Consider the following 17,398-nt stretch of genomic DNA (forward strand, 5'->3'; position numbering starts at 1 on the left):
CTGCCTCCTTAAATCAGTATTTGTTGTATCGTTAATGCGTTCTCGTGACTATCACACGTATACAGCAAAATTTCTCTACTAATCATCCATTCATTTTTTAGAAAGCACACATTTTTTGACTCGTTTTAATTCACCTTTGTCACGAGTTCGAAAGTGCCACAAATTCATTTGATTTCAATACAATAAACAGAGCAATGTGATCTGCAGAAATCGTTTCGTGTCATAACTATGAATTATGAACAAAACTAGCAAAGTGCACTAACTTTGAAATCCGAGACCATTTAGATTCGGTGACTTATCAAGGACCCTAAAATTTAAGCATGTTTTCGTTTGAAAATTATCAAAATATTTTCTAGGGTTCGTCTTTCTCTGTTCATTTTTTCGAGCAATTCATTACAAGCTTACAGGACGATCCTCCTCGCTTGGCTGCTCTCTAGTTAGCAAAGTTGTTATTTAATTTGGTAACTTTCTGGCTTTATCTATCCGACCAATCTGATTAGGTATACAAAGTGATTATTCTTTCAAACTTCAGACGCGTGCCCAGCTTGCAGTGATTCGCTAACAAGCACCAGTAAGAGAGGTCGCGTCAACTGACATAAAAGCAAATTTGAATTAAAATTGCATTGACAATGCCGTTGGATGAATTCTTTTAGCCCCCCTACGCTTGTATCCCCCTCATAAGGTAACACTAGACGGCTTTTTGCATCGTCTTCCTTTTTATCGATCGAAAATGTTCTCACATGCACCAGATGATTTCCGCAAGGAACTTCTCGAGAGCACACATGCTTAACCTTGCAGCAGCAACCTACCGGCATTGTGCGACACTAGGTACTTGACGATTTCGTAGTGCCCATCAAAACAGGCTGCCCGCAGTGGTGTGCTGTTGGTCTTGGTTGTACTGTTCACTTTGGCACCGTGCTGGACTAGAAGCTTCACTATACTGATGTGGCCGGCAGCCGAAGCGCACCAGAGGGGCGGAGCGCCCTCTATCGTTTCACCGTCGAATATCACTAAAATAGTAGAACGCTCGCAGTTAGGAAGATGGTAATCTGTTTGGGTGTGGTGAATCTGTTACCTGATCCTGGCTGTTCAACATCGGCATGGCATCGCTTGATTAGATATTGTGCAACGTCAAAGTGACCGTTTCGGCAGGCTATTAGCAGTGGTGTCGCTCCACCCGTCTTCGCTGTCACTAGCATTTCGATTTCATTCTGTGGCCGTCCGCTGATGTATCGCTGGAATAAACGAAATAAAAATAGTGTGCGTTAATATATTTCTATTACTTTAAAGATAATAAACGGTAACGTAGAGCAAGGTCACAACAATTTTCCCCGTGAGCAAGTACAAACTCTTCTTGAAATATATTGCCATTAGTACAGCTGACACATTGATTGATTACTCTTGGTAGTGTCTTTCCAACGTAAGCACATAGCGCCATTCCCGATGGCGGACAAACACGAGAAAAAAAAGTCGAACCAGGAAAAAATGTAACGTATGTCTAGTGATGATGCCGCCGTCGCTGATGACCCGGCCTTAGCAGCTTGTGGTGCTGTGTGTGAGATGATGACATGTTACCGTACGCAAATATTGACAATTCCAAGCTTGATTTCGAATGGTTTCTATAAATAAAAACACCCGATGTTGCTACTGCAATCTCAGAGTAGCGGCGGCCGGCTAACTGACTGACTATCCACAGCTGCTGCCATCAGCGGGGGTATCCACTTGCTTCTGTAAGTTCTGCGCGGGGCGATATTAGCTACGACGGAATTGAAGATCAATTGAACGATTGTCGTCGGTTAGGATTTCATGAAACAAAGTTCGACTTTCGTTTCGACAGAAATAGTTCGCTTTCGTCACGTGTGTTTTGGTTTCTGTTTACCGACTCGCTGCTTTTTTCCTACAAGCTTGCATGTTAGTTGTCAGGTAAGAGACAAGGTTCAGGCGCCTTGCATGATTGAGCAATTTTTGGATTTCAAAATTCCTCGACTCGGAGACTGAATAACAACCATAAACATGTTGGATGTTGAAGTTAAACTGAGAATTACAAATGCAGGAGCATGAAATAATGCTATTAAGCGTGAGAAACTCGTTCTAATCGATGATAGTGCATAAAAAAGTGGACCTAAACTACTTCCTTGAGGAACATTAAATAAGCTGAAAAATATACTGATTGCATATGAACAATTTTTCATTGTTATTTTGCAACTGAATAGAAAACGTCATATCCTTTGCAGTTTCGAAAACAAAACAAAAATTCTAGATGACACTTAAAAAATTCTAAAGTCTTTTTTTATATACTTTATGAAACAGCAGGGCACGTGGGAGTCCTCTCCCCACTCATCATTATTTTTAAAACGCTTTCTCGAAGCAACATTTCCTGAATCAGTGTGCGAAATTATATTCTAATTTTTTATAAGATGAACATCTTTTGTGGTTTATCCAAACAACATTAACTTTGGGTTTGGGGTGCTAAAATTGTCATCTGCGATTCCATTATTCTGTGCTCTCTGCTACTATTTTATTTAACCTACATCGTAAACTAAAACGTAAGGAACCAAAAACACAAGCAATCAATATCATTCCAACCCTTTTTGCTTGCAATTGTGTTCAATTACGCTGATTTCAATTGAAATATGATTTACAGTAACAGAAAGGCAGAAAGATTACATTGGTCCACACAGGTTTTGCCCTAGGGCTCCAATTGAAAAAAAAAAAAAAATATATATATAGCTTTTTAACCATTCCTGTGAATGTTGGTGCCAGCTCGAAAGTGCGTTTGTCGCTTTTACGTTTGCTTACGGGAAAACTTCAAGAATTTACGTATTTCCGTGGAACAGTTCAAAAGCTATTATCTTTCATCCAGTTCCAGTTTTCCAGTGTGTGCTCTAGGGCTCGAAAGCCTATAAATGAAAGCGTTTGTCTGACACTTTCCTTGTAAATGTTATGGAATAAGAAGAGTAAGTTCTTTTGTTCTTATAGCTTTTATTCTCGATTTCGTTTTATTGTGGCTAAACTTTGTTGTACCTTCTTAGTTCTTCATGTATTTCTCCGTTTGCTCTAAACTTAATAACATTTTGAACATTAAAAAAAACTATGGAATAACTCAAAAATGAAATAATAAAATGAATCCATGATGAAGCATATATTTTTTCTGTTTTTCAGAAATCGAAATTGCTTTACGACAGTTTGAGGCCTTTCTCTGAATTAAAAAGGTATTTTTCAACAGTGTTCGAATTTTTTTCTGCTTTGGTCTCCCAACCTTAAGAAACGATTCAGAGTTTTTACGTCTAATTGTGAATTTTCTGACTTGAATTTTTGACTTTTTTCTAGTCTCAGTAAATGTTGGGATAATTTTTTGTTTTGGCCTATTCTGAGAGATTCAGACAGATTTTTAGGGGTCTTAAGCTTAACTTTTTATCTTTCCTTTATTGGCCTTATTTATTTTTTGCCGAATTAGAGTTTCAAATCGATGGTTTTATGACAGCATTTTGAACTTATTATTCCTGTTGGGACTCATCACTGCGACCAGAAACATTGATCTTTAGTGATATCGCTCGCGTGTTTGCCGTATTCCGCACTTCTATTATTAATAATATCACTATTGAGAGTAAGTGACATGATTATTTTCATTCGTGCTTGTATGTATGCCCTTCCTTTTTACGCTTACTATTCCGAGTCTTGCTGCCTCCGGCCAATATTTTTTCCAATTACAATTCTCTGGGGAAGTTCCAACTGCGTGGCCCCCTGACCAGTTTGATGTTGAGAGGGGTTTGTTTTTGTTAAGAAATATTTGTCGAGGTTTTGTAGAATTCAACAAGAAGTAAAGGTTAATAGGGAGCCTGAGAATGATTTTGAATGGTTCTGATTTTACTAAGATTCGAACCCACGAGCACTCGCTCGTCAAAGCGGACTCTGTAACCTTGCTGTAAGGTCACTTTGAGCTCAATTTGGAATCATTTCTCTTCTAGGCCTTTTCTTACTTTTAGTAAGATTTCAACGGTGTTACGTCTTGTTTTCTATTCTGAGTATTTTACCCGTTAGAAACATTTTAATCCGGGACTTGATGCCATGTTTGCTTTTACTGACTTTTAGAGCTTTTTTCAAAAAAAAAATAAAAAAAAATTATGTCAAACGTTCTCTTTTAGTTTTGTTTTCAAAATGTTTTATCTGATGATCTGTTAAATGTGGTGCCCATCCAGTTTCAACCAGGAGTCAACCTAACTACTGTCAAAACATTCTTTTATTCGCCTGGTTATGACCCAGCTATGACCTAGAAGTACCTTCAAAACCTTTTGTCAGTTTTAGTACACATGGGCTTAATTCGTAAACCACTATCTGGCATCTCTTTCTTCCTCGTAGTCTTTGCTTTGTTAGAGACCGAGTATACCTTTGCATCCCTACAAAGACCACGGAACGGAGTTTTTTTAGTGGGATGGGAGTTCTGATCAGGATTCTCTTTGATAAATGATATGACCATGATTTATTTGGATAAATGTAACAAAATAAATATAGTCATGTAGGGTATCGAACGTCTTTGGCAGCGGTTTTCTTCGGCAGATTGCTGCTGAATTGTGATCCCAAAAAAAGTGATGAACCTTTATGAGACTAACTTACGACATATACATAGTTGCTGTGCTAAAAACATGAATCAGGGTGACGAAAAAGTTTTCAAAAATAAACTTTCTGATTTTCCCTGAAATGTAACATTAATTTCCCTGATATTTTCCAGCATTCAGATGAACGAAACTCGGAATGAAAATAGTACTCGATTGGATTGGAGACCGAACAGTGAAGTCCCGTAACCTGTGAATTGGAATAAGTTATTAAAACATTACAGCGCTAACACAGACGTGTCGCTCCTTTCTACAACCATTCACCGCATAAAGTCATCCTAACAGATCGACCAAACGTTCACGCATCTACCATAACCACAAACGTTATCCGTAGAAAGTGGAAAAAACGGAGCACCGAGATGCGATTTCACTTCCAGGTCGAGCGAAACAAAAACAACCCTACACGGTTGTAGACCATTTTACGAGACGTTTCAGAACTCAATTCATGAATAAAATTTCAGCAAAAACCATGGAACCGGTGGTATAACGCACTCAAAAGCAACATCAACATCAGCAAATACCGTGTATCCTACCAGCTCGTAAAATGGCCCATACTGGTTAACCAAGAAATGCGAATTTGATCGTGGGTGGCTTGTTCATTGATTTTAAAAAGACTATTGATACACTAAATCACGATACACTGCTTGAAAAGCTTGATTACTATGGGGTGAGAGGAATTGCTAATGATTTAATCGAAAGCTATTTATGAAATCAACAATAATTTGTAGCCATTTCAGGAGTGCGTAGCAGCTTACGCTTTACTGACATAGGAGTGCCTCAAGGAAGCTACATAGGTCCTTTACTATTTCCATTACAACATAACTTTCGCAGCTAGGATTAACCGTCAGAACACAAGGAATGCAACAGAACTTTTGAGAAGCAGAGCAAGCACGAACTTGCATTTAACGCGCATTTTATGTTACGGTCCGTACAATAACTAATACCATCCTTTTAAAAACCAAGCTGAAACAATATTAACTCTATTATCGTCAGATTTGTCGAATCTCGTCCGGGAGTTAATGCAGTCATACAGAAGTAATCTTTTGCAGGGATGCACTCTGCATAATAAAGAAGCGTTATACAAGAAATTCATGATCTTGGACATCATTTACCCCCCTGACGATAATAGATAAGACCTGACAATGAGAGAGCTGATACCCTATATAATTTAGTTGCCTTTTTGCAAATGTAAGTTTTTTTAACTCCTGCTAGTTTTTTCCTGCATCTTTAATTATAAATTTGTTTAATTTGTGTTCATTGTAGTAGCCAAAAACTTTGTCGCTATATTCTGAATTTTCTATTGTTGAATGTGATTCCCTTAAAGGAACAAAGCTCCACTGAGATTTTACTTAGTTGTTACTTTATTGTTCGATTCTCCGCGTATTGTTTTTTGTTTTTCTAGTAGTAAGTGTCCACTACCAGGGGCTCCTTGTACGAGCTCTTTCGTGTGGGGGTCTCTGTCTGCGTTAATATGGCTCCTCAGTTTTAGTAACATCGCCTTCTTTTTCTTCCCAATAGTGCGAATCCGATCTCGTTTTCTTAACTGCGTTCTTTTATACTACGTCAAAGACCGCGAACTATTTGCTCGCCTAGTTCATCGTTTCTCTGTTCGCCTGCGAGAAAACTTCATTAAAGCTTCTGAAGGCTGGATTCGCTTTCGAGGCGGCTAAGGGCATCAAAATTCACAAGAACTGTTATAAAGATCTTCAATCTTTATTTTTTTCAGTTTGAGCTCTAGGGCAAAATCTGTATTGACCAGTGTAATTTATGAACAAAAATTTGCATTTTAAATAATGTAAAAGTCATGCATCAGTTTTATATCAATGTATGATTATCTTTGGTGAGAAGAAACATTTTTCGGGGATTTCAAAATTTATATTGGATCATTTGAACCATCAAGTTTTGTTTCGTTTTAAGCCTATAGTGAGCTCGTATCCATTTTTTTTCCTGACATTCAGTGCGTTTATTATCGTTAGATAGCATTTTTGGAATCATATTGCGGCCTTTTTCAACACTTAGAAGCGCTAAGTAATTTCAAGACTTTTTTGACCTAATGAGCGTTACGATTTGAGGCGAACTTTGGCATTATTTCTCATCTTATTCCTCGATTTTAGAAGAGGCTTTTTCAAAATTTTTAAAATTAAAATAGTTGTTTAAAGTTGATTTGTTTTGACCTTAGAAACGATTATAAGGTTGATTCAAAAGAATCAAATCAAATCGAAAATGTAAAATAATTTCCTTCTCTCGTCGTTGCACCACCGTCAATCACTAGTACCACTTTGGAATCATCTCCGTTGAAACGTGTTCCGTCTATCATCGACCTAAGAGTTATGCTAGATTCCAAATTGAGGTTCAACGGCCACGTAGCATTGGTGCTTATTACGGGAGTCACTTCACGGTGAAATCGGAGTGAAGTGAATAAAGTCCTATTACGGGACTCACGTAAATGAAAAAAATGTCGCAAAGTGACATCTGCCGTGAAATCTGGGTTATTGGTGCTTATTACGGGAATCACTTCACGGTGAAATATATTTCACTTTCACGCTCACTTTACTTTTTGACACGTATTCCCGACTTCACCTCAAGTGAAGTGAGATTGCCAGTGAAGTGAAACTGAGAATAGAACAAGTGAAATGAGGATGTTTCCCAGCTCAAAAATTTCAAGTCCTGAAAGGTCGATTGAGCTGACATTTTATATGAGGACATTTTTCGACAAGAGGAAACTGTTGAGCTCTACCGCTAAACGAAATTTGAAGGTAAATTTTTTCCTTACGTGCCATTGCACAATGGTCCAGAAACCAAATGTAGGGGGAAATTTGGGTTGATCGAAAATCGATCAACTGGTTCAAAAGTTATGAATTTTTTCAAATAACATACATCGAATATAGCCGTTTTTTATGGTCACCCTATTTCGGAGCTGGTCCCCTTAACAACCCAACGAAATAATACGGGTTTGATTATTTTCAACATAGATGCATCCCTGCGATTTTGAAAACAATTGGAGCACTTTGCGTGACCAACTTCGAAATAGGGTGACCATAAAAAACGACTGTGTTCGATGTATTTAATTTTAAAAGAATTCATAACTTTTGAACCAGTTGATCGATTTTCGATCTTTTTGGGTCAATTTAAAGGTAATTACGTCTAGTTATAAGAAAAAATATAAAATATAAATGAAATTATTGAAATTTTCGGCTTGTTTTTAAATTGAATTTACTCAAATTTAAAAGAAAACATATTTCTAAAAGTTCCCCCATTTATAGAGTCAAGTATGCCCTTCAAAATGAGACCAAGAGATAATTTTTATGTTTGCTCCAAAAAGAATGACATACAAATGAAAAACGCATATTTTTTATGAAAAATAATAATAACTTTGAGTAAAATTGAAATATTTACGATGTCAGCATTGCAAATCGTTTCTCTTAAAAAGCTCTAAGAGTCGTTCAAATACAGTTTTGAGATGAAACTTGAAATAAAAAGTTAGAGCGTAAAAAATGTTTTTTCAATATAAATCGGTTGTTTTCAAAGATAGAGAAAAACTTTTTTTTAAGAAGTTACTTAAAATTAATGGAGCTATAACATTGTAGAACAAATTGTTCTTTTATCTACAAAGATAAAAAAGTTAGATTAGATAGTTAGATTAGAGTTAGAAAGGTGCAATCAAGTGCACCAAAAATGTTGGTCACTCTAATTTTTGATATTTCTTCATGAGCACTTTAGCATATGTAACAACTTTGTAGAAGAAATTTTTTCTCTAAAATGTTGCTATAGAGCTCTAGACCCAAGTTTCCCCCTAAATTTGGTTTCTGGACCATTGTGCATTGGTCGCAGCTCAAAAATTTGTAAGTCCCAGAGAGCCGATTTTTTTCAAGATTCGCATAGTTACTGGAAAATAAATCCCATATATATTATCGCTAGACCACACATCAATCGATTTTTTTAATTTCCCTATCTTCGTGAAATCCCCGTTCCCCGTTTCCCCGTTCAAAATGGTCGTGAAAAAATTTTACGCGAAACGTCGCTTTTTCCGTTTTCACTTCACTCATATGACACTCATAATAACCCAGATTCCACGGCAGATGTCACTTTGCGACTTTTTTTGTAACTGAGGTGAGTCCCGTAATAGGGCTTTATTCACTTCACTCTGATTTCACCGTGAAGTGACTCCCGTAATAAGCACCAATGTTTATTTTCGACATACTCGACTACTTTAAATTACTGCAGAAATTTCCACTCTATGTTCCATACCGATAACTACGAAGATCTTTTTTTTTTTAACTGCGTTGCGTATGGCCAGAACAATTCACTTAACTCTTGTCTGAGAGCCTTCAACAAATAGTTAACATCAACGTTCGAAGAAAAGGTAGTGTAGTCTACCATTTATCCGAAGACGGAACAATAAATAATGATATTTTCTATTTTAGTATTTCATGGTCTTGTGAGCGTTCTCAAAACTTGCTAGTCTTATCTTGGTTATCTCTAACTCTCAAAGGTTCTTTTTAGCTGACGAGATTTGAAAAGTGTTTTCAATGACTTCAAGCCTTATTTGAGATCATATCTTTTTCGTTAACATTTAGAACGTTTATCACCTGGTAGTTAGTAAAATTTCGAGTCATATTTAAGCCTTTTATCACCCTCAAAAGCGCTTCTCAATAGTTTTAAGGATGATTTGGTTTTGTGAGCTCTTTACTATTTACGATTTGCAGCAAAATTTGGAATCATTCCTTATTTCAACACCCAACTCCTAGAAGTTTTTCATAAATTGAAACGTAATTAAAAATATTTGTTTATATTCGGTTTTTGGATCTTACGAACGGTTTTTAGTATTTTTTTTTTTTGAAAATTGAGTCATTCCATGCTACTTCGCACTGATCGACCATTTCCGATTTTGCTTAATTTTTTCACAGTTGTACCTTTTTGATAAAGAAGTTATTTTACGATATCTGTTTTTCATGTAGACTCGCGTCTGCTGCTTCAAAAGGGCCTATTCAAAATGGTGACTGATAGATAAAATCAGAAAAACGACTGGTTTGATTAAAATTGTGTCTTCAGCAAAGTTGTAGGTAATAGAATTGCGGTTCTAGATAAAATATACACACTGTAAATTGCGTAACACTACTTTGTAATTCAGCAGCGAGGGCTGCATCAGGTGCAACTTTAATAGCGAAACTAATGTTCTGTTAACTTTGTATAAATTGGTTACCTTGTGTTTTCTTCTCATTTTTACAATCTTTTAATAACAGGGTTCGCTGGTGAGTTACGCATATTCAATTTCAACATGGCCAGTATAAAAATGTTCGGTTATGGTACAAAAACAGCGCGTTGAATTGGTAGCATGCTCTTAGTGATAAATTTTCAACATTGTTATGTGTTAACTACACTCAAACACACTCGAAAATAAGTTCAGAGTGAAAATGTCAAAACACCTAAACATTCATAAATTTTTTGTTTTTCATTTTACCATCACCAAATTTTGACAGATAGTAGTACATATTGCCAGCTTCAATGCGTAAAAAAATTAGATTTTTTAAAAAAGGTACTTTTTGAGATATTTAAAAAAAAATTTTACGGTGTATATATATTTCCTAGAACCGCAATTTTATTACCTACAACCTACAATCAAACAAGTCGTTTTTCTGATGTAGAAATATGTTTCTATCAGTCACCATTTTGAATAAGCTCTTTTGAAGCAGCAGTCGCGAGTCCACATGAAAAACTGATATTAAAATAAGCCCAGCAAACCAGAAAACGTATAAGGATGTTAATTCTAAATTGCTCAAATGTGCATGCCAAGCTTAAAATTCCATAGGATGCCACATTATATTTGTTTATATCGTATAGAATTCAAATCTCATAAAACGCAATATTAGGTTATATATGAAAAAATTTAACGTGTCATATAAAATAGTAAAAGGCGTCATTCCTCTAAATCGTATAGAATGCAATTTAAAGTTTCAAATGAGGCCATTTAAGATAGCCTGCAAAGTTATACAAAATCGTAACATTTTTTTGTTTTCGAGCGCGAGTTGCTGGAAGACCACTTTATCAAAAAAAAAAAAATAAATAAAAACAACTGTGAAAAGCTTCAGCAAAATCGAAAATGAGATGCCAAAAAAAATATTTTTTTTTTGTTACCCATTTTCCATGGAATGCCTGAATTACAACAATATTGTTTATTACTTTTCTAGATTTTAACAGCATTTTTAGTAATTTTAAGTTCAATTTATGTCATTTACTATTTTGAACTTACTCGATATTTTCAGTAATTTCTTGATTAAATAATTCTTCTTTAAACCTCAAACATAAAAACATGCAAAATGGTGCGAAAATGGTTCTAACGAAGTTTATTTTGCAAACACGAATAACGCTTCATGGCATTTATAATCACGATCCATCAGCTTATAATCAAGAAAAATAGGCTAAGAATTAGAACATTTTTTATCATGATCTGAATAGCCAAAACCTTTCCGATGCGAGAAACTTAAAACCCGTTTTTTTTGCAATCTTGTGGATTAAATTTGTGTGATTATAAAAGAATGGACGTTTACAATTCTTCGTCCAAAAGCAACTCTTGCACCCCGTCGCAGTAGCTCGCGTACGTGTTTCGATTACGCAAGATCCACGAGAAAATTGATAGATCCGTTGGCGGTGGTTCAGCGAACACAGCTTGACCTTTAACCGTTGATAGTTTCATTACCAACAACTCTTCACCGAAAGACTCAAGAGGCACGACGACGGCTGAGAGGCTCGTCGCCCGGTACTGTTGCTGTTGTTGCCGCAAACCGCTTGGTAACGATTTGTTTTTTCTTTTATTTCTTTACGCACAGGTAGGCCCCAGATGACCCCCGCGGCAGGTAGCGAATGCATTTTAAAATTTAACGATGTAGTTGACAGTGAAACTTGAAGGTTTTTTTTGGTGACTTGTTTGACCACCTTGTGATACACTTAAAAGATCACCTTTCAAGGTTAGACCTAGCTGGTTTTCGAGTTTATAGTTAGAATGGAGATCGTTGCGTTTGTGTGAGTGTGTTTTATCAATTAGTAAACTATACCTTCTGCATCGCTTGTTCCCACTGGGAATACCTCAGCCCGAGCCACAACCGAAGAGATCCGATGCCGCACAGTAAGCTTCTTAACAGTATCACTTTGTAGAGTGCAAAACTTTTCATGCTTTGCCATTTTACCAGTCTGTACGCTGCTCTGACGTACAGTAGAAGCATCTTTCACGGAGAACAACTTTTATTAGTACTACCACAGGCACTGTTCGCGGTTAGATGTCCACTGAATGTGTGAAACCCGTGCTCAGGGAACCAACGCTTGAAGGTCGTCGCTTAGAATTACCCAATCTTGTTCTTTTCTCGAGAGTTGACATGCAACACTGTTTTGTTTACCAAATATAGGGAAACCAGTTTCAGTCGCGCTTGTTGATATTTTCCTACCCGGACAGAACGGTTTTCGGAATGCTAAAATGTTTTATTTCAAAGACATAATTCTTGGGAGAAGCGAGAAAAAAAACCCACTTCTGTGGACTGACGAGAATGAAAAGTCCTAACCACGACGAATGAGCACAAAACCACGTTCGGAACATTTGATGAGCAGAATAGAACTAAAAGCTCAATATTTGACTTTGAATTATTAGAAGCTCGGAACCAATCGAAGGATTGCCGAATGGATTTAAAACTAGTTGGCGTGACGTGACGATCAACGCCGGAGGGAAGGATTGGGCGGAGGTTGCAGGCAGTAATATATATTTTTTATTCTGTGATGAAGGAAGCTATAGCTGGTGAATTTATTAGCCGTAACGGGGCCAAACTCTTAACTTTGTGGTTGTGTACGATTGCATCATCACATACGAAAAAATGCCACAAATTCCGGCCGAGCTTGCTTTTCAAAAGCCAGTTTTATATCTTACGTTGCCGTAACTCAAAATATGGAAGCGAGCCGTGCCTCGAACGGCCAAGTTCAAGTTCAGGTTCCGCACAACAAGGCGGCTTATTTTGTAAACATTACCCGCGTTCTGTTTTTGGATCGGCGTGAAGAATGTTTGACCGAAGGGGCATGCGCGTAGTCGCCGTCGTCGTCGTCGTTGTTTGCAGTTTGCTAGCAGCTAGATTGGACCTACTATAGTTTGCCAACGAGAGCAATGAACTTTGCGTCCACCGGACTTGTTGGGGCATTCACTCACTAGCCAGCTAGCCAAAGAGGTGGCTCATTCAATCAGCCAGTTTCCTTATAAGGTAAATTTGCCCCCAAAGGAAAGAAGCCGCGCAGGAATTGATCTTGTCTGTCCGGTGACGGCGAGTGAGATTCTTTGTGCTAGTGTGAGATGTGGTTAAGTGAGGGATCGAGTTCTTGGTGACTTTAACAACGCAGCCACTTACTTAAGTTTTTTTTAAATTAAACTAAATTAATTTGTGTTGTAGGTTTTTTAATTTGCAGTTCCCCAAGTCGAAAGTAAAAACAGGTGTTGCAATTCGTTTCTGGAATTCGGCCTTTTTTCATTTAACATTAACATCGCAGCAAAAAATAAGGCAAGTCGTGTCGATAGTTATCAACACTGACTGGTACGAGTTTTACGAAGAAATAAATTAAATTGGGAACTGAAACATGTCTGCATAACAGCGTATGCAAGTTCGTGCATATTAAAACACATTGAGTGATAATGAGTTTTCATTTGAAATAAAAAAAAGAAGAACACAAATGCAAATTAAAATCCGAGTCTATGAAATGCATCATAGTGGTTTCGATTGAAGTGAATTGAGAATTTGTTTCAATACTCAACACCCCGTCAATCTAAGCTTTCAACGGAGCCTAATGCTCTAAAACAATCTACAAACTTCCTATTTTTAGTAAAAAGCTCCTTTTGTAGTATCAGAACCTCCTAATAATTTATGAATAGCCTACTAAATATGTCCTGTAAATAAGTGTTAATTTTTTTCACAAGAATGCAATAGTATTATCCTAGTATCATTCTTCGGTAATGATCATTTGCAATATAAGCACCTTAAATTTAGGTAAATGTTTAAATATTAACCTGTTATAAGTCCTACTGCTCTGGTGTGAAAAATAGACCCTGAAGGTAGCAACTCTCAATTGAGCGATTTTATGTAAGTTGTAACGACTTTGGCAGTACCAGGCCGAGCGTTATCATGCGGTAGAATCATTTTTTGTGTCTATGCTCGTACTGTGATCGTTTCCGCACAATTCTCAGCTAAATCGTATCAATCAAAGTTGCTACCGTTCTCCGATGATGGTTTCGTTAGGTTTCATCAGCTCACTATAAATTACACCGACCTGGTCTCAACAAATACAGGACTTTCGCAGCGTTTATAGTCGATAGTCGGTATTTTCTTTAAAAATGTTCACTTAAGTAGACTCTAAGCATCTCTAAACCTTCTTTTCAAATATGAATCAACGAAAAAATTTACCTAAAATTCATTATTTTAGTTATTTTATGAAGAATTTCGAGAAAAATTTCGTTAAAACTCGGAAACATCGAAATTTCGCACAGCCTTATAAAAACTGATGCCCCGAGATTTTTGCAGCAGCTAAATGTGTATGCTCCGGAAAGGCCACTAAGACAAAGGAACTTTCTCTCTCTGCGACATCGCAATGCATTATATGGGCAACACGACTTCATACGCTCTATGTCAGCCAGCTTTAACGACATAGCAGCACTATTTAACTTCATCATGTCTATAACAATGTTCAGGCGACTCCTCCGTCGACGACAATTCAAAGTGCTTTGTTTGTTAATATTTTTATTAGCCTTACGATATTTTATCTTTAAGACCACCAATGTGTCAGATGATTCCACCAATAAAAATAACAAAAACAATACACACATTGAGTTTTCATTGAAGTGTTTAATTTATGCCAGTAAAAAAGCTTTATGGTTTAGTGGAAGGTAAATTGCATTTAGTTTCATAGTGAAATGAAAGCAAATCAAACTAAACAGGCCGATAATACAAACGACGTGACGCAATCGTTAAGTTAACTGTTCAAGCATGATATCTCGTTCGTCCTCTCGAATTCCCTAGCTAGGATATTTTTCAACTCAAAGAATTCGGACAAAATCATACATCTTTTTATAGCATTTTTATTGGTCTAATCGAAGCTGGCATCACATGGAACTTGCCATGTGATGTTGTAAAAAGCGCTATTCCACACTGATATTTTAATATTGTGGTCATAAAAAAATGGAATTTGATTTGTTAATTTGTTGTTGTTGTTTGTAGAACCAAAAGATAAATGATATTGTTCAAAGATCCACATGATGGCTGATTTAGGATTTATTTTCCGTCTTCAATGTACACTAGAGTCGCTTTTTACGCGGAGAATACGTGCCGCGTAAAAACACCACTTGAACTCCGGAATCCCCGTAAAAAAAACGCGTAAATTCCGGAATCCACGAAAAAACACCGCGTGAATTCCGGAATCTGCGCAAATTCTGAAAACCGCGTAAAAAACGCGCAAATTCCGGGAACCGCGTAAAAGACGCGTAGATTCCGAAATCCGCGTAAATAAATTTCGTAGTCCGCGTACAAAAACCGTGTAGATTCCGGAATCCCCGAAAATAGAAAACCGCGTAAATTCGGGAATCCGCGTAACAACATTTCAGTAGCTTCCGCTTAGTGTACAACATTTCAGTAGCTTCCGCTTTGCATAGATCGATAACGGTGCCGGCCCCTTGAATCAAAGATCTGCCACGGTCAGACTGTTACGGAATGGGAGGGTACTTTTTAAGGTTTTCTAACGCCTTTTTTTAAGTGGGTTGCTTTCCTCCATTACTCGAATGGTACCAGATATCGAACTCATTTCAATCACGTTTTCCGATTTAAACCACGAGTGATCATAAACCAGTTTTCAAAAAACTTCACAATCTTTGGTGTAAACACACAAAATATAAAAGATTTCATTTTGGTCTCTGACCACTATCATATTCAAATGAGGTTCAAACATTTGCAAATTAAAAAAAGTTTTTTTTTTTACGCGGGCCCATACAAATTTGGAACGCATCCCCCGCATATGAAAAGATCTTAGTGTATTCTTACCCTTTCCTCCACGCTTATAATAACTCTATTGCTCTTCTTTATCGAGCCTCGTTAGGTACTGCTGCTGCCAAGTATCAGCAACTCTAAATGAGACGTGATTCATTCAACTGTGTTCTGGTTTTTTTTTATTTTAGCGTTTTATTTCCTGTATGGACTTCCTCACTGCGACCATAATCGTAAATCTATTGTGCGATAGATATTTTAGCGTTGGGGATGGGTGAAAGTGAGGAGATGAGGGGAAGCTTGAGAATAAACCCATACAGAGGCTTGTCATTTCTCCTCATAGAATCACTAGCGTGTTGGAGAAAAACTTCCACTGTAAAAACAACTGGTCTCATACTGGTGGACAAAACGACGCACTTGTTTGAAGAGAGCAGCAAATCGTGCGTATCTGAGTAGCTTGTATCTCTCTCCAGAGAGATATAAAGCGGGGGTAAGCTTTCTCATAAGAAAGGACATTATGCACAATAACTACTCAACAGAGCTCACTGCAGTGCTTTTACTGTGTCTTTTTTAAGCATATGTGAAATGAGGGGAGCATCTTAGCAGGAAAGTAGATTGTGTTGTTTGTGTATAAATTTTTTTGCGAGCGGCAGAAACACAGCACAAAGAAGAATAAAGAAGTTTAGTGCAAAAAAATGCTACACGCAGCACCCATGCTGGACAAGAAGTGAGCGGTGAATATTCACTCTGCTCTTTCCACGTATAAAGCAGAATAACTAGCCTGCCCTTACGTAAAAGTCTCTCTGATACCAAAATACTGATTCTACTAAGATTCGAGCTCATCCACTTGTCAAAGCGGATTCTGTAACTTTGAAACTGGAGAATGGTTACTTGAGATCGTAAAGTAACAAATTTCTCAATATAAACCCAAAAGAACGTAACACGTTTAATTTTCTAGACTCAACGATTGATCAAGATAACGTCTAGCATAAATATTTCGATCGTCCTATGCACGATAGTTTTGGATTAATATTTTTTAATTGGCAATCTGTTCTCATGAAAATCTGTTAGTATTTTTTTAATAACGACTAATTACTGAGACGGTGTTTCGTGAAGATGGTTTTGGTTTTGATTATAACAAACATTTTTTTAGAACCAGAACGGATTGTTTGCTCGGTGTGACGTCTTCGGCAAAGTTGTAAATGATTATTTTGTCTTTTCGAAAAAAGTAAACACCGTAAAAAACTTTCTTTTTTTTTCAAGAAAAAATCTACGAAAAATTTTTTTGAACTAGTCATTTCAAAAAGCTCATCCTAATCATCTTATTTTCTAGGAAAACTGCTAGAAGTTAGCTACACACATTAATGGTGGTCTGATCTTGGAGATATGAGAAAAAAAATCTAAAAAGAGAAAAAAAATTAAAGCCGCGACAGTTTGCTTAAAAACAGATAAATATTATAATGAATTAAACATCTAAAAACAACTCACGTTTTAAAACTTTCGTTTTTTTCTACAAAAATTACACAATGTTGGATAGACATGGAGAATACAAAACATGAAAGTTTAAAATTTCAAATAATTTTTTTTTCAATTTTTGTTTTGGAAATATTTATTTGTTGCTTTTTAAAGGACAAAATTACTATCTTTAACTTTGCCGAAGACTCTACACGGTGACAAAAAAGTCCGGTCACATTTTTTGGGGTCGCCTGTAGCCTACACGTTGCATCTCTCTGGTGCCATCTATATGTCAAATGAAAAGGTTAACTTTACTGCCCGAAGTGGCAGTGT

General features: G+C 36.8%; 1 protein-coding gene across 1 annotated transcript in view; it reads right to left on the reverse strand.

Annotated features, from left to right (window-relative positions):
- Nucleotides 1-17,398, reverse strand: part of LOC129727628 (protein fem-1 homolog CG6966) — a 134,191-nt gene that overhangs the window by 3,874 nt on the left and 112,919 nt on the right. Inside the window, exons 2-3 of the mRNA XM_055685623.1 lie at nt 1,076-1,235; nt 810-1,010 (exon numbers count right to left, since the gene is read on the reverse strand). Coding sequence (XP_055541598.1) covers nt 810-1,010; nt 1,076-1,235 — 361 coding nt within the window. The remainder of the gene's footprint in view (nt 1-809; nt 1,011-1,075; nt 1,236-17,398) is intronic.

This window comes from Wyeomyia smithii, chromosome 3 (genome assembly GCF_029784165.1).
Source record: "Wyeomyia smithii strain HCP4-BCI-WySm-NY-G18 chromosome 3, ASM2978416v1, whole genome shotgun sequence".
In the NCBI taxonomy this organism is placed as follows: domain Eukaryota; kingdom Metazoa; phylum Arthropoda; class Insecta; order Diptera; family Culicidae; genus Wyeomyia; species Wyeomyia smithii.